The sequence below is a fragment of the Salvelinus fontinalis genome, chromosome 7, assembly GCF_029448725.1.
Source record: "Salvelinus fontinalis isolate EN_2023a chromosome 7, ASM2944872v1, whole genome shotgun sequence".
Lineage (NCBI taxonomy): Eukaryota > Metazoa > Chordata > Actinopteri > Salmoniformes > Salmonidae > Salvelinus > Salvelinus fontinalis.
The window spans coordinates 19,131,451-19,157,625 of record NC_074671.1 but is presented as its reverse complement, the minus strand read 5'-3'; the positions used below and the strand labels follow the sequence as shown (position 1 = coordinate 19,157,625).

At 42.7% G+C, this 26,175-nt stretch overlaps 1 protein-coding gene across 1 annotated transcript in view; it reads left to right on the top strand.

Moving 5' to 3' along the window:
• Positions 1-1,699: 1,699 nt before the first annotated feature.
• The window catches only part of LOC129859158 (dipeptidyl aminopeptidase-like protein 6), a 344,660-nt gene continuing 320,184 nt past the window's right edge, over positions 1,700-26,175 (top strand). Inside the window, exons 1-2 of the mRNA XM_055928573.1 lie at positions 1,700-2,216; positions 2,310-2,384. Coding sequence (XP_055784548.1) covers positions 2,328-2,384 — 57 coding nt within the window. The 5' untranslated portion in view covers positions 1,700-2,216; positions 2,310-2,327. The remainder of the gene's footprint in view (positions 2,217-2,309; positions 2,385-26,175) is intronic.

Here is a 26,175-nt window from a genome sequence, read left to right as displayed (position 1 = left end):
TTGCGTCCCTGACAATGACAGCAAGGCTTAAATGGGTGATGTGTGCCACTGGGCACAAACTGGTTGAACCAATGCTGTTTCCACGTCATTTCAACAACTAAATTCAATGTGATGATGTTGAATCGACATGTACAACTGATTGGATTTGGGAATGTGTCTTTTTTTCACCCAACTTTTAACCTAAATCCAATGACATGGTTCAATTTGTGGTTGCTTTTAGGTTGAATTGACGTTGGTTGACAACTCTTCTTCCCCCTCAGGAGACTGAAAAGATTTGTCATGGGCCCTCAGATCCTCAAAAAGTTCTACAGCTGCACCACTGAGAGCATATTGACTGGCTGCATCACCGCTTAGTATGGCAACTGCTTGGCATCTGACCGCAAGGCGCTACAGAGAGTAAAGCATACGGCCAAGTACATCACTGGTGATGAGCTCCCTAGATTGTTCTCTCTGCTACAGCACAGCACGCTGTACCAATGCAGCAAGTCTGAAACCAGCAGGACCCTGAACAGCTTCTACCCCCAATCCATAAGACTGCTCAATAGTTAGTTAATAGTTAGTTAATAGTTAACAGCTACCTGGACTATCTGGGTAAAGTTTGGGAAAGGCGACGTTCACATTTCCATGCCAGTCTAATAAGCTTACTCTAGTGCTTAATAATGACTAATTGGCAAGCATGGATTGCAACAGCAGTCACACCTGTCCTGTCCTTCTATTAGTGATGTCCTTCAGACATTCGTTACAGTTCATTGCATTTGTTATGCTCTAACATAGCATCACATCAAAAATAATTATTGTAATTGTCACAATTAATTAAACACTGGAGCAAGGTTAGTATAGTTTCGTGATGTAATAGTTTTTTCCCCAATTCGTTTTTTGATGTTTATTCTATATACAAAAGACTGCTTCCCTCATCAGCGGCTTCATCTTTGTTGAGCGAAGTGGCATCGACAAAACTTGGGACCATCAGGCAAGCTAATGCAGGGGTTGGATCTAAGTTGGCTGCCAGAGGATTCAGTAAGCATGCGAAGCGCTCATGCAGTGACTTCAGGAGGACCTGTGCCAACTGTTTTGCAACATACATTGACTGCAAGTGTGCCTCAAGGTTGAGAAGGCACGGTACCACATTAGACAGCGACTGGCTGTCAGTTTCAGTTTACTAAATATTTTTTTCAATTTTCGTTTTATTTAAAATGTTCGTTTATTATATATAATAACATTGCACTGGAGATATGCTTTATGTTAGCTTCCCCTCAGCTCATCTACATTAGGCCGGTATGCCAATTAGAAGATGAATGGCGCAAAGGTCACTCATGAGTTCCCATTCAAACGAGATTGATCGCTTTTAACACTTCTAAGACAGCTGGGGATGCTTGCAATACGAATACCATTGGTATCACCACTAAAGGAACATACAGTTCTTATAACAAATACATTTGGCAAAAAGGGTTGGCATTGGTGTGCAACTATTTAAGCCATTATATATTCCAAACGACTACTTTGGTTGATATACAGTACGTACAGATATTGTTACAGACAAACACAATAGTAGACGTCCTTATGCATGGTATTGCTTATACTGTAGGCTACATCTGCAGCGCAGTCATCTCTCCCTCCAGTTTCTAGGTTCGTGTGCCACCTCTCGACAGAACAGCGAGTAGAATGGAAAAGCAAAGACTGTAGCATTTCCCAGCCCGTGCATTACTTTCAAACCAAGGCTGGATCAGCACAACGTCCATGCTTCATTCTTCGACGACATTTTCATTTAACGGTCACATAGGTTACTTTTTTAAAATAGTGCCTGTCATGCTCTTCAGGTGCGGACCTGCTCATTCTGATATTCAAGGCAAGTTTGTTTGTGATATAATTTCGTCGAATAAAGTGGATTATATAAATAATTCCAGCTCAACAAAGATAAACTTAGTAAAGGGCTCCGTATATGTATATGAAGCTTTATTGTGGTTTTCGTTATATTTGCTTTCTTGACATAGGAGTTTATTTCCAGCGAGAGAGTTCGAGCTTTTGCCGCCAAATAGACCCTCGAGCTGTTTTCAACAGCTGTTTAGTATACACTCCCGTAGATGTAGTGGAACACATTGGGTGAAACTTTGTCTCTGAAAATAGATAGCCGACTACGAGGTTATACCGAAAACGTTTTCAAACCAAGACGCCAGTTTACGGAGGACAACTACAGCGGTCAAGTAGGCTATATCCAGGTATGTTTGTTCGTTTCTTGAGTTGTCCACAGTGATTCATTTTGGGCTTTTAGCCTTGAGACCAAGACGAACATATTTTCTTTCATTTCACAGGAGTTTTAATTGTCAAACATGAATCAAACAGCAGGAGTAACACAGACATACCGGAGGTGTTCAAAAGCAGGGCATGTAAGTCTTTTTTATTATTAGGCCTATTGTAAAGCGGGTTTGGGCTATTGCAAGGTAGGCTATCACAAGCAATCATCAACCACCAACTGAACTGAGAATATGACATTGCTTCTATATTTTCCTACGCTTTCACTGGACTAATCTTTTGCAAATTCCTATCATGGGGATAACGGTGCCCTAAATACATATTTCACATACAGTAGCCTAGGCAATATAAATAGTAATGTATTTTAGGGATTCCTTCCACTTAGGCTACTGTATGGAAGCACTTGAACCAGAATATGGCCTAACAGCATCCTAATAAAGGACGCTGCGCTTCTGCGCATGGGCAACCTAGGTGGTTAGGCACACCAGCGGTGCATGGGTAAAATCATTGGGGAAGCCAGAAAAAAAGCCATATTACAACCTATGTGTTCTGATAATTGCGTTGTTTGCTCTGTAACCTGTTTGTTCATATGCCTTGCGACCGTGATATATAGCCCAGCTAGCAATGAGGAATCGGCCCAGAAGCGGCTGTCTTCTGGGGGGGGCGGAACTGATTGAATCAGCCCGGATATGGGTGTCGGACTCTGCCCGGAATCAAAATGAATGACTGACCAGAATTAGCCCAAGTACATAGGGCTGTTTCTGGCTACCGGATTTCAATCCCCCCAGAAGCGCCCGATGCAAATTTAAATAAATGTATACAAAATTACCCTGTTTAGTAATTTTAAATAATTATATTCTACATTTTATACATACAAATTATACCCATCCACAAAGAAATATTTTGTGTCAGAGGAAACACCATACACCTGGTGAAGTGTCAGTGTGCATGTGCCTAGCCCGCCACAGGAGTCGCTACAGCACGATGGGACAAGGACATTCTGGCCGGGCCAAAACCTCCCCTAACCTGGACGACACTGGGCCAATTGTGCATCACCTCATTAGTCTCCCGGTCGCAGCCAGCATGGGTCTTGAACCAGCAGCTGTAGAAACGCAGTTTGCACTGTGATGCAGTGTCTTAGACCACTGCGCCACTCAGGAGGTTCCAGCCACAAAGTTTTGAATGCTTATCAATTGCCTTAAACAAAGTATCAAAATACTAAAATACTACATAGGACTCTTAAAGAATTTCTTTATGATGTTAATTGTATTTTTTGATCACAGAAACAATGACGAAAATATAGAAAAATAAATAATGAAATGTTAATTATATAAAATTGCCTGTGTAATCATCTGCTAGAGAGTAGCCCCAATCGGCCCAAGCCCCATTTGGGCATTTGGGCCAGATAACTCACACTGTTGAATAAATTCAACCAAACCTTTGTTTCATCAAAAAAAAAAACAGAGAGCAACCTCTGTCCGGTGAAGTCCACAAAGCATATTGCATGTAACTAAGAGTTACATGAACTACAGCATGGTCAATGAAGTTAAAGTTTCCGACATTTTCAAACCACTAAACAACTATTGATTAGAACCACTGAGAGTTACCTCGAGTCCAAAGAAAACAGGAGCAGCCTCCATTATTCCAGCACCATTTCAAATTCAACATTTCCACATCATCAAATCACCTATGTTTATTCTAATACAGGGACAGCTAAAAAATACTAAAAGATACAAAAAACTATTTAGTCCAATCAACGTAAGCTAAATATGATGTGGCTGTCCATGTTTCTGATTTGTGTGCATGCCTATTCCTGCAAGTAGAAAAACAGGTTTACTCACCCTACTTGTAGAGAAACGCCAATGCCATCCTCATCTCTTTCATGTTGACAAAACAATCTATCACTGTCATACAGTACACACTTTTATTTTTTGTTGTCTTAGGTTACCTGGCTAAAATGCTTGCTCGCTATCCTAACTTCCTTTCATGGGCAACTTTAGCTAGTTAACATTAGCCATCTACATCTAGCTACATATTAAAATTCCGTCCTCTCAGGCCAGGGGGACAATGTATGAATTGATGGATGGATCAGAATCGCCGTTATAATCATTGGCCAGTATGGAGAATGAAGTAAAACCACAAGTCCAAATCCCTATCTCCATCCATGGCTAATTTAGGAAAGGGCCAATTTTAGCTAGCTAGCTAGCCACTGGAGGACAACAACACAACGAGAGGCAACAATTGAAGTTGTTTCTGTCAATTACGTATGCTCTCAATTAGAGGTCGACCGATTAATCGGAATGGCCGATTAATTAGGGCCGATTTCAAGTTTTCATAACAATCGGAAATCGGTATTTTTGGACACCGTTTTTTTTTACACCTTTATTTAACTAGGCAAGTCAGTTAAGAACACATTCTTATTTTCAATGACGGCTTAGGAACGGTGGGTTAACTACCTTGTTCAGGGGCAGAACGACAGATTTTTACCTTGTCAGCTCGGGGATTCAATCTTGCAACCTTACGGTTAACTAGTCCAACACTCTAACCACCTGCCTTACATTGCACTCCACGGGGAGCCTGCCTGTTACACGAATGCAGTAAGAAGCCAAGGTAAGTTGCTAGCTAGCATTAAACTTATCTTATAAAAAACAATCAATCAATCATAATCACTAGTTAACTACACATGGTTGATGATATTACTAGTTTATCTAGCGTGTCCTGCGTTGCATATAATCGATGCGGTGCACATTCGCGAAAAAGGACTGTCGTAGCTCCAATGTGTACCTAACCATAAACATCAATGCCTTTCTTAAAATCAATACACAGAAGTATATATTTTTAAACCTGCATATTTAGCTAAAAGAAATCCAGGTTAGCAGGCAATATTAACCAGGTGAAATTGTGTCACTTCTCTTGCGTTCATTGCACGCAGGGTCAGGGTATATGCAACAGTTTGGGCCGCCTGGCTCGTTGGGAACTAATTTGCCAGAATTTTACGTAATTATGACATAACATTGAAGGTTGTGCAATGTAACAGGAATATTTAGACTTATGGATGCCACCCGTTAGATAAAATACAGAACATTTTGTTTTCGAGATGATAGTTTCTGGATTCGACCATATTAATGACCTAAGGCTCGTATTTCTGTGTGTTATTATGTTATACTTAAGTCTATGATTTGATAGAGCAGTCTGACTGAGCGGTGGTAGGCAGCAGCAGGATCGTAAGCATTCTGTAACAATTTTCTTCTTCTTCTGACGAGGAATATATTTATTTATTTACTAAATTTATTAAACTGAACACAAAATAACAAAGGAGAAACAAGGAAAAAACAAAATAGTCTTATCAGGTGACAAAACACAAAACAGGAAACAACTACCCACAAACACAGGTGGGAACAGGCTACCTAAGTATGGTTCTCAATCAGAGACATCGATCGACAGCTGCCTCTGATTGGGATTAATTACAATATAGCAATTAAACACTGGAATGGTAGATGTGCAGAAGATGAATGTGCAAGTAGAGCTACTGGGGTGCAAAGGAGCAAGATAAATAAATAATTACAGTATGGGGATGAGGTAATTGGATGGGCTATTTACAGATGGGCTATGTACAGGTGCAGTGATCTGTGAGCTGCTCTGACAGCTGGTGCTTAAAGCTAGTGAGGGAGATATGAGTCTCCAGCTCCAGTGATTTTTGCAGTTCGTTCCAGTCATTGGCAGCAGAGAACTTGAAGGAAAGGCAGCCAATGGAATAATTGGCTTTGGGGGTGACCAGTGAGATATACCTGCTGGAGCGCGTGCAACGGTTGGGTGCTGCTATGGTTACCAGGGAGCTGATTGTAGCGGGTTTACTAACGTGTTAGTTATATTAGTAATGTTGACTATGATGTTACTTTAGCTAATATGGTGACAACGATGTAGGCTGTGTGTAGCGGTTATGATATGAAGATTTGGATTGGAAAGTTTTTTTTGCTTGGTCACAGACAGTTGATGTGTTCTGCATTGAAGTCCACAAGTGAAAGGAAAAGGTGAGAGGAGGAGAGTGCGTAGATGCGAGAAGGAATACAACAAGTTGTTTGTATGTGGCTATGAAAGTGAACTGTTTGCTTGTGATCAGGTGTGTAATAATTTTGCCGATTCTAATGAAAAACGCATCTTAACCTGTTGAGGCTAGGGGGTGCTGTTGTCACTATTTATGGAAATCGTGTAATTTTTTAAACGGCTTCCTACTAAATTCTTGATCGTACAATATGCATATTATTATTATTATTGGATAGAAAACAGTCTCTAGTTTCTATAGCCGTTGAAATTTTGTCTCTGAGTGGAACAGAACTCCTTCTACAGCAATTTCCCTGACATGGAGTCAGATTTCACACATTTTGGCCCCTGATCAGTTAAAAGGCCACTGTTATTGCTATGAGTATACAGACACTGCTTACGTCTTCCCCTGGATGCCTTTACGTGATGACGATTTGAATGGTATCGATTGCGCAATCACAGCCCCTATAAAACAAAAACACGTGTAGGTAGGAACTCTTTTCCAGGTGCGTCAGGCGTGCGGAGGACACCGACCTACTCTTTTTCCAAGCATTAGTGTTGCCAGTTATATTTCTCCGGTCATGTTTCTACTCGTTATAGGAGTTAAAAACATCATAAGGTAGTTAATTTAAACCGTTTTATAGCAATTTATATCCGTTTAGTGCGATTTTGGGACATTTATTTCTGAGACACTGTGAATCTCTGGGCACGGTTCCAGTTCATGCCGAACGCAATGGGCATTTCTACATGGCAAGAGGACAGCTTTCGACCAAAAGACGATTAGACCCAAGAAAGGATTCTTTGCCCAAGATTCGGATGGAAGAACAGCTCAAAGTAGGAACAATTTATTATGATAAATCGTGTTTCTGTCGAGAAATGTTAATCGCTTATGACGCCATCTTGCTAGACGTAGCTTCGCTTGGCGCAAACTGTATTGAAAAGTAAGGATAATTTAAAAAATGTAAATCAGCGATTGTATTAAGAATTAAATTGTCTATCAATCGCTGTCCACCCTATATTTTTTAGTCACGTTTATGAGTATTTATGTATACGACTAGATCACTGTCTAATATGACGCACGACATTGTCTGACCAGCTGGTCAACTTTTGTCATTGTCTAACCATGATTTTGGTGGCTAAATATGCACATTTTCGAACAAACTATATGTATGTTGTAATGTGATGTTACAGGAGTGTCATCTGAAGAATTCTGAGAAGGTTAGTGAAAAAATTAATATATTTTGGCGATGTTTACGTTATCGCTCTCTTTGGCTAGAATCAATGCTCTGGTAACGTTTGCATATGTGGTATGCTAATATAACGATTTATTGTGTTTTCGCTGTAAGACACTTAGAAAATCTGAAATATTGTCTGTATTCACAGGATCTGTGTCTTTCGATTAGTGTATGCTGTGTATTTTTACGAAATGTTTGATGATTAGTAATTAGGTAAACACGTTGCTCTATATATTTATTCTAGTCCATTTGTGACGGTGGGTGCAATTGTAAACTATGACATCTACCTGAAATATGCACATTTTTCTAACAAAACCTATCCTATACCATAAATATGTTATCAGACTCATCTGATGAGTTTTTTTCTTGGTTAGTGGCTATCAATATCTTAGTTTAGCCGAATTGGTGATAGCTACTGGTGTTGATGGACAAATAAAAGATGGCGTCTTATGCTAATGAGTTTAGCTAATAGATTTATATCTTTACATATTGTGTCTTCCCTGTAAAACATTTTAAAAATCGGACATGTTGGCTGGATTCACACGATCTGTGTCTTTCATTAGCTGTATTGGACTTTAATGTGTGAAAGTTAAATATTAAAAAAAAATATATTTTTTGAATTTCGCGGCTCTGCCTTTTCAGTGGAATGTGGGGGGGGTAGCGGCACCCCAGTCCTAGACAGGTTAAATGGAAACAAATGGAACAAAATCACCTCAAATCTTTCTCTCGACTTGTGTGCACCTACGTTGTAAACTTTAATTCATAGGCTAGGGAAAATTAGAGTATCATGTAGTAGCCTAAATCTACTGATGTTATGTTGAGCTGGTTGAGTGGAATATGAATCACAGTCATCCAATATGCTGTAATAGAAATAAGGCCATGTCCATAAAAAAAAAAGTTCTCCCTCATCTTAACCTGTTAAAGCTGGGGGCGCTGTTGTCACTATTTATGGTAATCGTGTAATTTTTGAAACGGCTTCCTACAAAATTCTTGATCGTACAATATGCATATTATTATTATTATTGGATAGAAAACAGTCTATAGTTTCTATAGGAGTTGAAATTTTGTCTCTAAGTGGAACAGAACCCATTCTACAGCAATTTCCCTGACATGGAGTCAGATTTCAGAAATTTTGGCCACTGTTCTGGAGTCAGTTTTAAGGCCAATGTTATTCCTATGAGTATACGGACACTGCTTACGTCTTCCCCTGGATGCCTTTACGTGATGACGATTTGAATGGGGTCGATTGCGCAATCACAGGCACTATAAATTAAAAAACCCTGTAGCTAGGAACTCTTTTCCAGCTGCGTCATGCGCGTGGAGGACACCGACCCGCACTTGTTCCAAGCATTAGTGTTGGGAGTAATCTTTCTCCGGTCATGTTAAGACTCGTTATAGGAGTTAAAAACATCATAAGGTAGTTAATTTAAAGCGTTTTATAGCAATTTATATCCGTTTAGTGCGATTTTGGGACATTTATTTCTGAGACGCTGTGAATCTCTGGGCACGCTTCCAGTTCATCCCGAACGCAGTTGGCATTTCCACATGGCAAGAGGACAGCTTTCCACCAAAAGACGATTAGACCCAAGAAAGGATCCTTTGCCCAAGATACTGATGGAAGAACAGCTCAAAGTAGGAAATTTTTATTATGATAAATCGTGTTTCTGTCGAAAAATGTTAGTGGCTTAGGACGGCATTTTTTTTGACTTAGCTTCGCTTGGCGCAAACTGTATTGAAAAGTAAGGATAATTTAAAAAATGTAATTCCGCAATTGTATTAAGAATTAAATTGTCTATCAATCGCTGTCCACCCTATATTTTTTAGTCACGTTTATGAGTATTTATGTATACGAGTAGATCACTGTCTAATATGGCACACGGACATTTTCTCACCAGCTGGGCTACATTTCCCATTGTCTAACCATGATTTTGGTGGCTAAATATGCACATTTTCGAACAAACTGTATATGTATGTTGTAATGTGATGTTACAGGGGTGTCATCTGAAGAATTCTGAGAAGGTTAGTGAAAAAAATAATATATTTTGGCGATGTTTACGTTATCGCTCTCTTTGGCTAGAATCAATGCTGGGGTAATGTTTGCACATGTGCTATGCTAATATAACGATTTATTGTGTTTTCGCTGTAAGACACTTAGAAAATCTGAAATATTGTCTGTATTCACAGGATCTGTGTCTTTCGATTAGTGTATGCTGTGTATTTTTACGAAATGTTTGATGATTAGTAGTTAGGTAAACACGTTGCTCATTGTAATTATTCTAGTCCATTTGTGACGGTGGGTGCAATTGTAAACTATGCCATCTACCTGAAATATGCAAATTTTTCTAACAAAACCTATCCCATACCATAAATATGTTATCAGACTGTCATCTGATGATTTTTTTTCTTGGTTAGGGGCTATAAATATCTTAGTTTAGCCGAATTGGTGATAGCTACTGGTGTTGGTGGACAAATAAAAGATGGTGGATTATGCTAATGTGTTTTTAGGTAATAGATTTACATCTTTACATATTGTGTCTTCCCTGTAAAACATTTTAAAAATCGGACATGTTGGCTGGATTCACAAGATCTGTGTCTTTCATTAGCTGTATTGGACTTTAAACGGCACCGACCGCCACTGTTTATGGTGGATGGTTGGGGTAGATGGGTGGGCCTATAACGCGAATGCAACCGAAACGGCTTGATCACACCGACAAAGTCATCCTATAAATCCTGTCTAATAGAAACTTTTGTTTTGCGGTTTGCTTCTGTTTGGTTCTTAAGCGGTAAATGGTTTCTGTAATGAATACGCCCCTTTGTTCTTGTGTGCGTTCTGTCAGAATTTATTTGCTCATCATAATCCTGAAAAAAAACTGCTGAACTTAAACTTCTACTGTGAATGTTTAAAATGGATATTGGATAACGATGCTTGGCATGGGCTTCTGGATATGAGTTGCTTATGATTTGAGAAGTTGTGCATCAGATATACAGTGGGGAGAACAAGTATTTGATACACTGCCGATTTTGCAGGTTTTCCTACTTACAAAGCATGTAGAGGCCTGTCATTTTTATCATAGGTACACTTCAACTGTGAGAGACGGAATCTAAAACAAAAATCCAGAAAATCACATTGTATGATTTTTAAGTAATTCATTTGGATTTTATTGCATGACATAAGTATTTGATCACCTAACAACCAGTAAGAATTCCGGCTCTCATAGACCTGTTAGTTTTTCTTTAACCTGTCTAGGATCAGCGTGGCGCTAGCGGCACACCCCCCCCCCCCCCCCCCCCCCCACTGAAAAACCAGTGCCGCGAAATTAAAAAAAAATATATTTTTTTAAAATATTTAACTTTCACACATTAAAGTCCAATACAGCTAATGAAAGACACAGATCTTGTGAATCCAGTCAACATGTCCGATTTTTAAAATGTTTTACAGGGAAGACACAATATGTAAAGATGTACATCTATTACCTAAAAACACATTAGCATAATCCACCATCTTTTATTTGTCCACCAACACCAGTAGCCATCACCAATTCGGCTAAACTAAGATATTTATAGCCCCTAACCAACAAAAAAACTCATTAGATGACAGTCTGATAACATATTTATGGTATGGGATAGGTTTTGTTAGAAAAAAGTGCATATTTCAGGTAGATGGCATAGGTTACAATTGCACCCACCGTCACAAATGGAATAGAAAAACTACTTAGAGCAACGTGTTTACCTACTTACTAATCATCAAACATTTCGTAAAAATACACAGCATACACGAATCGAAAGACACAGATCCTGTGAATACAGACAATATTTCAGATTTTCTAAGTGTCTTACAGCGAAAACACAATAAATCGTTATATTAGCATAGCACATAGCACATAGCAGCCCAGCATTGATTCTAGCCAAAGTGAGCGATAAAAGTCAACATCGCCAAAAGATATTAATTTTTTCACTAACCTTCTCAGAATTCTTCCGATGACACTCCTGTAACATCATATTACACAATCCATATAGAGTTTGATCGCAAATGTTTATATTTAGCCACCAAAATCATGGTTAGACAATGTGAAATGTAGACAAGCTGGTCAGAAAATGTCCTTGCGCCACTTAGACAGTGATCTACTCTTATACATAAATACTCATAAACGTGACTAAAAAATATAGGGTGGACAGGGATTGATAGACAATTTAATTCTTAATACAATTGCGGAATTACTGTAAGAGCTGTCGCTCTCCTCATCCTCAGATGAGGTGAGGAGAGAAGGATCTTCGGACCAAAATGCGGAGTTAGGGAAATATGCCATCTTTATTTATTAACACGATGGTCACGAAACAAAACACTTTAACAAACTACAAAATAACAAAACGACGTACACGCAACCTGAACATAAACTTACATGGAACAAACGTAAACTCACGAACAGGAACGGACATCGAAACGAACGAACAGTCAAACAGCTCCAAAAGTGAATACATCTAACATAACGAAGACATCACAGGAGACAATCACCCACAAACACACAGTGATAATGCCCTACCTAAATATGACTCTTGATTAGAGGAAAATGCAAACCACCTGCCTCTAATCAAGAGCCATACCAGGCAAACCGAAACCAACATAGAAACAGGTAACATAGACTGCCCACCCAAAACACATGCCCTGACCAAAAACACATAAAAACTAACATAAATAGGTCAGGACTGTTACAGTACCCCCCCCCCAAGGTGCGAACGCCGGGCGCACCAGCACAAAGTCCAGGGGAGGGTCCGGGTGGGCAGTTGACCACGGTGGTGGTTCCGGTTCCGGACGCTGTCCCCATACCACCATAGTCACTCCCCTCTTCTGTCTACCCCTACCACTGACCACCCAAACATTACCTTCCCCTAAATAATCAGCTAGCACCGGAACAAGGGGCAGCACCGGGACAAGGGGTAGCACCGGGACAAGGGGCAGCACAAAAACAAGGGGCAGCACCAGGATAAGGACCATCACTGGAATAAGGGGCAGCACCGGGACAAGGGGCAGCACCGGGACAAGGGGCAGCACCGGGACAAGGGGCAGCACCGGGACAAGGGGCAGCACCGGGACAAGGGGCAGCACCGGGACAAGGGGCAGCACCGGGACAAGGGGCAGCACCGGGACAAGGGGCAGCACCGGGACAAGGGGCAGCACCGGGACAAGGGGCAGCACCGGGACAAGGGGCAGCACCGGGACAAGGGGCAGATCCCGGCTGAAGGACTCTGGCAGGTCCTGTTTGGACGGCTCTGGCAGGTCCATGCAGGCTGACGGCTCTCGACGCTCATGGCAGACTGACGGCTCTCTACGCTCATGGCAGGCTGACGGCTCTCGACGCTCATGGCAGGCTGACGGCTCTCGACGCTCATGGCAGGCTGACGGCTCTCGACGCTCATGGCGCTCTGACGGCTCTGGCTGCTCATGGCTCTCTGACGGCTCTGGCTGCTCATGGCTCACTGACGGCTCTGGCTGCTCATGGCTCTCTGACGGCTCTGGCTGCTCATGGCTCTCTGACGGCTCTGGCTGCTCATGGCTCTCTGACGGCTCTGGCTGCTCATGGCTCGCTGGCGGCTCTGGCAGATCCTGTCTGATTGGCGGCTCTGGCAGATCCTGTCTGGTTGGCGGCTCTGGCAGATCCTGTCTGGTTGGCGGCTCTGGCAGATCCTGTCTGGTTGGCGGCTCTGGCAGATCCTGTCTGGCGGGCGGCTCTAGCGGCTCCTGTCTGGCTGACGGCTCTAGCGGCTCCTGTCTGGCAGATGGCTCTGTAGGCTCATGGCAGACGGGCGGCTTTGCAGGCTCATGGCAGACGGGCGGCTTTGCAGGCTCCTGGCAGACGGATGGCTCAGATGGCGCTGGGGAGACGGATGGCTCAGATGGCGCTGGGGAGACGGATGGCTCAGATGGCGCTGGGGAGACGGATGGCTCAGATGGCGCTGGGGAGACGGATGGCTCTGGCCGGATACGGCGCACTGTAGACCTGGTGCGTGGTGCCGGAACTGGAGGCACCGGGCTAATGATAAGCACCCTCCTACTAGTGCGTGGAGCAGGGACAGGGCACACTGAACTCTCAAAGCGTACTCTATACCTGGTGCGTGGTACCGGCACTGGTGGCACCTGGCTGAGGGCACGCACCTCAGGACTAGTACGGGGAGAAGTGACAGTGTGTACAGGACTTAGGAGACGCACAGGTGGCTTAGTGCGTGGGACCGGAACTGGAGGCACTGAACTGGATACACGCACTATAGGGAGAGTGCGTGGAGGAGGAACAGGGCTCTGGAAATGCACTGGTAGCCTAGTGCGTAATATAGGCACTGTAGGTACTAGGCTGGGGCGAGGAGGTGGCGCCGGAAATACCGGACCGTGCAGGCGTACTGGCTCTCTTGAGCATTGAGCCTGCCCAACCTTACCTGGTTGAATGCTCCCGGTCGCCCGCCCAGTACGGGGAGGTGGAATAACCCGCACCGGGCTGTGTAGGCGAACCGGGGAAACCCTGCGTAAGGCAGGTGCCATGTATGCCGGCCCGAGGAGACGCACTGGAGACCAGACGCGTTGAGCCGGCCTCATGACACCTGGCTCAATGCCCAATCTAGCCCTACCAGTGCGGGGAGGTGGAATAACCCGCACTGGGCTATGCACACGTACAGGAGACACCGTGCGCTCTACTGCGTAACACGGTGTCTGCCCGTACTCCCGCTCTCCACGGTTAGCCTGGGAAGTGGGCGCAGGTCTCCTACCTGCCCTTGGCCCACAACCCCTTAGCCCCCCCCCAAGAAATTTTTGGGAGTTACTCACGGGCTTTTCGGGCTTCCGTGCAAGACGTGTCCCCTCATAATTCCGGTTACGAGCTTGAATCTCCGGCTTCCATCCACGTCTCCTAGCTGCCTCCTCATACCAGCGCTCCTGGGCTGTGGCTGCCTCACTCTTCTCACGAGAGCAGCGATTTCCTCCAGTTTGCGCCCAGGGTCCTCTACCAGACAGGATCTCCTCCCAAGTCCAAAAGTCCTTGTTGCTCCGTCGAGCATTTTTCCCATACCGCTTGGTCTCTGTATTTTGGTGGGTGATTCTGTAAGAGCTGTCGCTCTCCTCATCCTCAGATGAGGTGAGGAGAGAAGGATCTTCGGACCAAAATGCGGAGTTAGGGAAATATGCCATCTTTATTTATTAACACGATGGTCACGAAACAAAACACTTTAACAAACTACAAAATAACAAAACGACGTACACGCAACCTGAACATAAACTTACATGGAACAAACGTAAACTCACGAACAGGAACGGACATCGAAACGAACGAACAGTCAAACAGCTCCAAAAGTGAATACATCTAACATAACGAAGACATCACAGGAGACAATCACCCACAAACACACAGTGATAATGCCCTACCTAAATATGACTCTTGATTAGAGGAAAATGCAAACCACCTGCCTCTAATCAAGAGCCATACCAGGCAAACCGAAACCAACATAGAAACAGGTAACATAGACTGCCCACCCAAAACACATGCCCTGACCAAAAACACATAAAAACTAACATAAATAGGTCAGGACTGTTACAATTACATTTTTTAATTTATCCTTACTTTTCAATACAGTTTGCGCCAAGCGAAGCTACGTCAAAAAACATGGCGTCCTAAGCCACTAAAATGTTTCGACAGAAACACGATTTATCATAATAAAAATGTCCTACCTTGAGCTGTTCTTCCATCAGTATCTTGGGCAAAGGATCCTTTCTTGGGAGTAAACGTCTTTTGGTGGAAAGCTGTCCTCTTGCCATGTGGAAATGCCAACTGCGTTCGGGATGAACTGAAAAGCGTGCCCAACTATTCACATCGTTTCAAAAATAAATGTCCCAAAATCGCACTAAACGGATATAAATTGCTATAAAACGCTTTAAATTAACTACCTTATGATGTTTTTAACTCCTATAACGAGTGAAAAGATGACCGGAGAAATATAACAGGCTAAACTAACGCTTGGAACAGGAGAGGGTCGGTGTCCTCCACGCGCGTGACGCACCAAGAAAAGACTTGCTAGCTACAGGGTTTTTTGATTTATAGGGCCTGTGAACGCGCAATCGACCCCATTGGAATCGTCATCACGTAAAGGCATCCAGGGGAAGACGTAAGAAGTGTCCGTATAGTCATAGCAATATCAGTGCCCTTTTAACTGACTTCAGAACAGTGGCCAACATTTCTGAAATCTGAATCCATGTCAGGGAAATTGCTGTAGAATGGGCTCTGTTCCACTTAGAGACAAAATTTCAACTCCTATAGAAACTATAGACTGTTTTCTATCCAATAATAATAATAATATGCATATTGTACGATCAAGGATTTTGTGGGAAGCCGTTTCAAAAATTACCCAATTAGCATAAATAGTCTAAACAGCGCCCCCATCCCCAACAGGTTAAGAAGCCCTCCTGTTCTCCAATCATTACCTGTATTAACTGCACCTGTTTGAACTCGCTACCTGTATAAAAGACACCTGTCCACACACTCAATCAAACAGACTCCAACCTCTCCACAATGGCCAAGACCAGAGAGCTGTGTAAGGACATCAGGGATAAAATTGTAGACCTGCACACGGCTGGGATGGGCTACAGGACAATAGGCAAGCAGCTTGGTGAGAAGGCAACAACTGTTGGCGCAATTATTAGAAAATGGAAGAAGTTGAAGATGACGGTCAATCACCCTCGGTCTGGGGCTCCATGCAAGATCTCACCTCGTGGGGCATCAATGATCATGAGGAAGGTGAGGGATCAGCCCAGAACTACACGGCAGGACCTGGTCAATGACCTGAAGAGAGCTGGGACCACAGTCTCAAAGAAAACCATTAGTAACACACTACGCCGTCATGGATTAAAATCCTGCAGCGCACGCAAGGTCCCCCTGCTCAAGCCAGCAAATGTCCAGGCCCGTCTGAAGTTTTCCAATGACCATCTGGATGACACAGAGGAGGAATGGGAGAAGGTCATGTGGTCTGATGAGACAAAAATAAAGCTTTTTGGTCTAAACTCCACTCGCCGTGTTTGGAGGAAGAAGAAGGATGAGTACAACCCCAAGAACACCATCCCAACCGTGAAGCATGGAGGTGGAAACATCATTCTTTGGGGATGCTTTTCTGCAAAGGGGACAGGACGACTGCACCGTATTGAGGGGAGGATGGATGGGGCCATGTATCGCGAGATCTTGGCCAACAACCTCCTTCCCTCAGTAAGAGCATTGAAGATGGGTCGTGGCTGGGTCTTCCAGCTTGACAACGACCCGAAACACACAGCTAGGGAAACTAAGGAGTGGCTCCGTAAGAAGCATCTCAAGGTCCTGGAGTGGCCTAGCCAGTCTCCAGACCTGAACCCAATAGAACATCTTTGGAGGGAGCTGAAAGTCCATATTGCCCAGCGACAGACCCGAAACCTGAAGGATCTGGAGAAGGTCTGTATGGAGGAGTGGGCCAAAATCCCTGCTGCAGTGTTTGCAAACCTGGTCAAGAACTACAGGAAACGTATGATCTCTGTAATTGCAAACATCTTTGCAAACAAAGGTTTCTGTACCAAATATTAAGTTCTGCTTTTCTGATGTATCAAATACTTATGTCATGCAATAAAATGCTAATTAATTACTTAAAAATCATGCAATGTGATTTTCTGGATTTTTGTTTTAGATTCCATATCTCACAGTTGAAGTGTACCTATGATAAACATTACAGACCTCTACATGCTTTGTAAGTAGGAAAACCTGCAAAATCGGCAGTGTATCAAATACTTGTTCTCCCCACTGTATATATATACACTGCTTAAAAAAATAAAGGGAACACTTAAACAACACAATGTAACTCCAAGTCAATCACAATTCTGTGAAATCAAACTGTCCACTTAGGAAGCAACACTGATTGACAATAAATTTCACATGCTGTTGTGCAAATGTAATAGACCTAAAGGTGGAAATTATAGGCAATTAGTAAGACACCCCCAAAAAAGGAATGGTTCTGCAGGTGGTGACCACACACCACTTCTCAGTTCCTATGCTTCCTGGCTGATGTTTTGGTCACTTTTGAATGCTGGCGGTGCTTTCACTCTAGTGGTAGCATGAGACGGAGTCTACAACCCACACAAGTGGCTCAGGTAGTGCAGTTCATCCAGGATGGCACATCAATGCGAGCTGTGGCAAAAAGGTTTGTTGTGTCTGTCAGCGTAGTGTCCAGAGCATGGAGGCGCTACCAGGAGACAGGCCAGTACATCAGGAGACGTGGAGGAGGCCGTAGGAGGGCAACAACCCAGCAGCAGGACCGCTCCCTCCGCCTTTGTGCAAGGAGGTACATTGCCAGAGCCCTGCAAAATGACCTCCAGCAGGCCACAAATGTGCATGTGTCAGCATATGGTCTCACAAGGGGTCTGAGGATCTCATCTCGGTACCTAATAGCTGTCAGGCTACCTCTGGCGTGCACATGGAGGGCTGTGCGGCCCCACAAAGAAATGCCACCCCACACCATGACTGACCCACCGCCAAACCGGTCATGCTGGAGAACGTTCTCCACGGCGTCTCCAGACTCTGTCACGTCTATCACATGTGCTCATGTACTCAGTGTGAACCTGCTTTCATCTGTGAAGAGCACAGGGCGCCAGTGGCGAATTTGCTAATCTTGGTGTTCTCTGGCAAATGCCAAACGTCCTGCACGCTGTTGGGCTGTAAGCACAACCCCCACCTGTGGACGTCGGGCCCTCATACCACCCTCATGGAGTCTGTTTCTGACCGTTTGAGCAGACACATGCACATTTGTGGCCTGCTGGAGGTCATTTTGCAGGGCTCTGGCAGTGCACCTCCTTGCACAAAGGCGGAGGTAGCGGTCCTGCTGCTGGGTTGTTGCCCTCCTACGGCCTCCTCCACGTCTCCTGATGTACTGGCCTGTCTCCTGGTAGCGCATCCATGCTCTGGACACTACGCTGACAGACACAACAAACCTTTTTGCCACAGCTCGCATTGATGTGCCATCCTGGATGAACTGCACTACCTGAGCCACTTGTGTGGGTTGTAGACTCCGTCTCATGCTACCACTAGAGTGAAAGCACCGCCAGCATTCAAAAGTGACCAAAACATCAGCCAGGAAGCATAGGAACTGAGAAGTGGTTTGTGGTCACCACCTGCAGAACCATTCCTTTTTTGAGGGTGTCTTACTAATTGCCTATAATTTCCACCTTTTGTCTATTCCATTTGCACAACAGCATGTGAAATTTATTGTCAATCAGTGTTGCTCCCTAAGTGGACAGTTTGATTTCACAGAAGTGTGATTGACTTGGAGTTACATTGTGTTGTTTAAGTGTTCCCTTTGTTTTTTTGAGCAGTGTATATATTTTTTTTGTATTTTTATTATTTTACCCCCCTTTCTCCCCAATTTTCGTGGTATCCAATCGCTAGTAATTACTATCTTGTCTCATCGCTACAACTCCCGTATGGGCTCGGGAGAGACGAAGGTCGAAAGCCATGCGTCCTCCGAAGCACAACCCAACCAAGCCGCACTGCTTCTTAACACAGCGCGCCTCCAACCCGGAAGCCAGCCGCACCAATGTGTTGGAGGAAACACCGTGCACCCGGCCTCCTTGGTTAGGATATCCCTACCGGCCAAACCCTCCCTAACCCGGACGACGATAGGCCAATTGTGCGTCTCCCCACGGACCTCCCGGCCGCAGCCGGCTGCGACAGAGCCTGGGTGCGAACCCAGAGACTCTGTTGGCACAGCTAGCGCTGCGATGCAGTGCCCTAGACCACTGCGCCACCCGGGAGGCCCCCAGATATATATATTTTTTTTATGGATTATATGTTGATGCGAGTCATGTGACCATGCAAGCTCTTTCATCCCCTCGGTTACAGCAACGTTCAAGAAGATGTTTATTGATCCGATGCATCCATGCATAATGTGTAATGCCTCCAAGTTTATAAACCCCTAACTGCAAGGCCCAACCCCGTGACATTCCCTGTTATTTCTGCTTTTCTTGAAACTGTTAAGCTTGTTAATCATTACCCACATGTACAACTGTTGTAGGCTAGTGTGCTTGTATGATTTCAGTCAACATTAATTTATAAGTCACCTTGATGCAAAAAAAAAACATAAGCACTCTCCATACTCCTCATCAGTAACTGTGTGCCTGCCTTACTGTTCTACCTAGCTGCAGTCATTCCCTTTGTAAAGTAACAACTTTAGTCACCATCATTATCTGCAGTTTATGTTTTTCCAATTTTCTTTGAATTTATATTTTTATGAGACCAGTAGCCTAATCTTTTCATAAGCACATTTTTCTCCAGTGCTGTGCTGAGCTTGTGACCCACATTATGGGAGTGGAGAACTGCCTTACATGTGGGCATTGATTCACAAGGGAAAGGGGGAGGAGAGAAGTCAGCGTGGTTAGGAAGAGGGGTTGGAGGTATGGAGAAGGGGACCTGATTGAGTCTGTGCTTAATGAGACCATTAGGGGGGACAGGTGAGAAGGGGCCCCTCCAGCTCCCTCCACAACTACTAGAACATCATCGCAATGGATTCACATTAACTTATTCCAGCAGGAGGGGAATAGGAGCTGACTAACCGTCTCCAGACACTTCTGTCTTCAGCCAACAGTATCTACATGTATCTTAGCATACGGTATCATATGCTAATGGTGCCCAGTTTGTTTTGATTCCTATTGCATCTATTTAAAACTCCAAAGCTCTGGAGGCTTTCTATTTGGCCAATCTCTCTGTAGCCATTCTATTTTCAGAATGTTGACAGCCACAGAGAGATCTCATTCTAGATGAAAGAGACACTGATTACAGTAGGACCACTGGGTTTGTAGTAGTCCCTGAAGAAAATGCATCTCATTGCACGTCATAATCTTATGACAAGCTTAACTCTGACGATAGTAGGAACACCTGGAAGTATGATGATAAATATAGATTGCTAGATTTCCACTGCTACCCAAGAGCAAATTATTGAACATAGGGTTTAACTCTTGAGCATTGGATTATAATTTCAAGTTTTTTCTTTTCCTCCAATTTATGCTTTGGCCACAATTACGAGTGTAGGATGAGTCAACAACATTATTTAAGTATGAGTTAAAACTTCTTATGGCTGCAATCCCGTTAACGGGATGATATGACAACAGCCAGTGAAAGTGCAGGGCGCCAAATTCAAACAACAGAAATCTCATAATTAAAATTCCTCAAACATACATATATCTTATACCATATTAAAGGTAATCTTGTTGTTAATCCCACCAAAGTGTCCGATTTCAAATAGGCTTCACAGCGAAAGCACCACAAACGATTATGTTAGGTCACCACAATATCACAGAAAAACACAGTCATTTTTCCAGCCAAAGAGAGGAGTCACAGAAATAGAGATAAAATTAATCACTAACCTTTGATGATCTTCATCAGATGACACTCATAGGACTTCATGTTACACAATACATATATGTTTTATTCGATAAAGCTCATATTTATATCCAAAAACCTCAGTTTACATTGGCAACATGTTCAGAAATGCCTCCAAAATATCCAGAGAAATTGCAGAGAGCCACGTCAAATAACAGAAATACTCATCATAAACTTTGATGAAAGATACATGTTTTACATAGAATTAAAGATACACTTGTTCTTAATGCAACCGCTGTGTCAGATTTCAAAACGCTTTACGGCAAAAGCACAATATTCAATCATCTGAGAACAGCGTTCAGCCACAAAAGGAAGCCATACAGTTACCCGCCAAATTGTGCAGTCAACAAAACTCATAAAAAGCATTATAAATCTTCACTTACCTTTGCTGATCTTCGTCGGAATGCACTCCCACTTCCACAAGAAATGTTTGTTTTGTTCGGTAATGTCCATCATTTATGTCCAAATAGCTATTTTTGTTAGCGTTTTTGGTAAACAAATCCAAAGTCAGGAAGCGCGTTCACTAAAAGCAGATGAAATGTCAAAAAGTTCCGTAACAGTCAGTAGAAACATGTCAAACGATGTATTGAATCAATCTTTAGAATGTTTTTAACATAAATCTTCAATAACGTTCCAACCGGAGAATTACATTGACTTCAGATATGCGATGGAACAGAGCTCCCTCTCATGTGAACGCGCATGGTCAGAGCATGGCCAGGTCATGGTAGACCTGACTATTTCCTGTCTTCTTCAGCCCTCCTTCACAGTAGAGGCATCAGACAAGGTTCTACAGACTGTTGACATCTAGTGGAAGCCGTAGGAAGTGCAAACTCATCCATATCCCACTGTGTGTTCAATAGGGGCTGTGTTGAAAATCGACCAACCTCAGAATTTCCACTTCCTGTTTGGATTTTTTCTCAGGTTTTTGCCTGCCATATGAGTTCTGTTATACTCACAGACATCCTTCAAACAGTTTTAGAGTGTCAGAGTGTTTTCAGAGTGTTTTCAGAGTGTTTTCCATTATATACAAATAATAATATGCATATATTAGTAACTGGGACTGAGGAGCAGGCAGTTTACTATGGGCACCTCTGTGCACCTTTCATCCAAGCTACTCAATACTGCCCCTGCAGCAATAAGAAGTTAACAGAATATTAACTTTTAAAAGTGAGATTTTTACTGGACAGTTACTTTAAGACTGATCATGGTTAATGTCCTATTCTGTACAGTTTAGCATTGGTTGTACACATTAAATCAGTTACTAAAGATTGAAGTAGTAAAGCCGACTCTGTCTTTGCCTAACCTTCATAAGAAGACATGGCGTCTCCTCAGATCCACAGTGACATACTGTTCAGGGGCCTCACCACCTGCTTTGACAGAGCTCAGCTGACGTGACCTTTTGTGTCGATCAGTATGACATCACTGTTCCCCCCACCCCCCTGTCTTTCTCGCAGGTTAGCGTTTTTCATCATGAATGTTGTTCTGCAGGCAGCTCTGCAGAGGGGTCACAAGCTGACATAAAATTTGATTTGACTTCTAACCTTAACACTAAGCACACTGCTAAGCGTAATGCCCAACCCTAGTCCTAAATTAAAACCAAAAAGCACATTTTTGTTTTCATGAATTTCTACAATATAGCCAATTTTGACTTTGCAGATCTCCTATCTAAGGGGAAATGGCTCAGTTCTGCCTCCAGGACAAGACTCATGACAATAAACGGCAACCTGTATCTTTATCTTCCCTACTCCCCCATCACTTGCTTATCAGATAGGGGATATCAGTACACCATCATCATTCTGCCTGTCTTGAGTGCCTGCCCTTTTGGAATATCTTCCACCCAATAATGTCCTGAACCCTGTTTGGAGTAATTGAATGGACATTATTGTGTGTCCTAGTTGTGTTGACTGTACTTCGCTGAGTAATAGAAACAACCAGCAGAGGTCCCTATAGTAATATGTACAAGCAGAGGCAAGCTGCTGTAAAATGGTGAAAACCCATTATTGCTGTGCTTGGTGAAGATCTCCTTGCGTTCTCCATACATCTGATTTCATTTTATGATACAACCTTCACGGTAGATAGGTATAGGGCTAATCTGAATGTGTGCTATTTTATAGTTGGCTGGTCAGAAAGTATTTTTCTGTCAACATTGTTCATACTGACGATCATTGTTGTCTGTGTTGACTCTGCATGACAGACTACAAGTTCCAGACAGCCTATGCAGCAACTTCAGTTCACTCCTGTCAAGGACATATAGTGTATTCTTCGGTACCATTCAAAATGTGTCTCCCTATAATGGTCCAAGTCTACTAAATTCTACCTGTGATTAGGCATATCAGGCTGTGTGAATGGAAGGCCCGGAAAATCGTTAAAGACTCCAGCTACCCAAGCCATACAATGTTCTCTCTGCTTCCGCACAGCAAGCGGTACCGGTGCATCAAGTCTGACACCAACAGGCACCTGAACAGCTTCTATCCCCAAGCCATAAGACTGCTAAATAGCTAACAGAATGTCTACACGGACTATCTGAGTTGACGGTAGAATTTTATTTATATGATGTCTGATGCACACATACAGGACCTTACACACTGACTCTCCAACACATACAACATGCACACACATTTATACTGACTCTACACATACGCACACACTCACATACAATCATCATTTATGCTGCTGCTACTCCGTTTATCATATATCCTGATGCCTAGTCACCTTACCCCTATACATACATATCTACCTCTACCACACCAGTATCCCTGCACATTGTAAATATGTTATTGGAACTGACCCTGTATATAGCTTCTTACTTTCTTGTGTTCTTAATATTTATTTTTATTTATTTGTTCTACCTTGTTATTTTTAGTGCTACATCAATATTGATTACAGCATTGTTGGGTTTGGAGCTTGCAAGAAAGGCATTTCACTGTACTTGTGCGCGTAACATTAAAACTTGAAACTTTAAGTTTTTCATTTTGTATCAAGCCAGAACAGAGCAGGTTGACAGACATTGACCTGTGTTTTACTGAGACATGTTGGCTTATAAAGTACACGTAAACACAATATTTTTGACTAAACAGAATAATATCCAAGACTATTAGATTCTCATTATTTAAATAGTGGGATTCAAGCATTAGCATCTTTTAGCATCAGACAGCTTTGCACTCTCGTGTGAATTCCAAAATTGTAGTTAGCTGCCACATTTTGAGAGTCATTTTGGAGCTATGCTAATCTTCCCATCTTCAAAGATTTCAAAGCTTAGATAAGGCCCTTTATTCTACCTAATTACAATGTTATAATGAGATGATATGTTTAATTTTGTCTCTCAGCTGGGACATACAAAAACAAAATAAATTAATAGCCTCCCGCAATGAATATGTATGAACTGCTGTTGTCCAAAGAAAGATTGATCGGCAAGCAAAGCCTCCATCTACTGAAAGTAGATATTGCACTTTCATCAATAAAATTATTTGAAAGGGCCTCAGGCCTAATGTCGGTCTCTCTCAATACTGTCATGAAATATTTCTTTATAAAAAGCCATTTGTTTCTGCAATTATCGAATTCACATTAGAATATACAGATGCAGTTATTTGTGATAAAGCATCTTCTATAGAGTACAGAAGTGAAACTGAAGAGGTATTAAGGGTTGAGAGTGTAATTCTTAATTACAGAGGGTTTGTTGGGCAACAATGAAGCATAACACCCGCAGAACTGTGCAAGATATCGATCGTTTTCTCATTACGCAGACGGCTCATTGTAATGCACAGTTATCACTTCCAAGTCCCACACCGGAGTCTATGGGAATAACCATTGATTTTTTTTTGCGAGTGCAGACAGACGAGGCAGGGTGGTGGAATGCACCCATTTCCATCTTTCCACTCCTAATTGTTGCATTAGCGGTGCTCTCGTTCTCATTAGCCCTACCCTTTTCTGCTCATGATGGGATTAGCGGGGGCCGTGTTATTGATTAAATGGATTTAACGGCACAGATGTCCCAATTGCCTTTCTTATTTTTGATGATCTTCTGAAATTATATAAAACAATTAAATTCATAATTTGTTCGTATTTCAATGTTACTTCGATTTTTTTGGTATGTAATATTATATTACTTCCATGCTCTATAGCAGGGGTGTCAAACTCATTCCATGGAGGGCATAATGTCTGCAGATTTTTGGTTTTCCCTTTCAATTAAGAACTAGACAACCAGGTGTGGGGAGTTCCTTACTAATTAGTGACCTTAATTCATTAATCAAGTACAAGGGAGAAGTGAAAACCCGCAGCCACTCAGCCCTCCATGGAATGAGTTTGATACGTGCAATAGAGAATAGCGTGCCAATAAAAACAATGCATTGATCGATATATAAAGTGATTGTCTTATTACTAATCTGTTGTGTTGTTGTCCAGCTACACCACAGTGTTACACCTAGAGCACTAAAACACTTGGCATTAGTTGGCAACAGTTTGATTTGGGCACAGAGATGGCTTGAAAAGGGCTAACAATCTCGGGTAGAGTAGATGCTATGATTTAAATGCATAGCAGACTGCTAAATGTGCTGTACCAGCACTTCAGTATACTGTAACACTGCCCCATACACTTCATCATCGGTGGCTACTGTCATATTCTGCTTTATGTGCCGAGGCATGTTAAAACCGTCTGTGCCATGTGTGGTCTCTGAAGAAAAGGGACTATTATATTATAACCATTATGTTTGACAAGAACACACATACAGCCAGCAGCTGCCAAATAAGTTATTCAGAAGAAGGACCCGTTTAGGCCTACATTCGTGATAGTTTTTGTTAAAACGGCTATAAAACACACACACACACACAGTAGTGCTGAGCGATATTTCAGTAATTTTCCGTATTTTAAAAACGAACTGACCGCAACAGTTCAATTATTTGAATTCCATTTCGTTCGTTTTTTTCCTGTGAGCACATTGCACAGTTTCTCAAGATATTATTTAACTAGGCAAGTCAGTTAAGATCTAATTCTTATTTACAATGACGGCCTACCAAAAGGCAAAAGGCCTCCTGCGGGGAAGGGGGCCTGAGATTAAAAATAAATACAATTTAAATATAGAACAAAACACACATCACAACAAGAGAGACAACACTACATAAAGAGAGACCTAAGACAACAACATAGAAAGGCAGCAACACATGACAACACAGCATGGTAGCAACACAACATAACAACAACATGGTAGCAGCACAAAACATGGTATAAACAT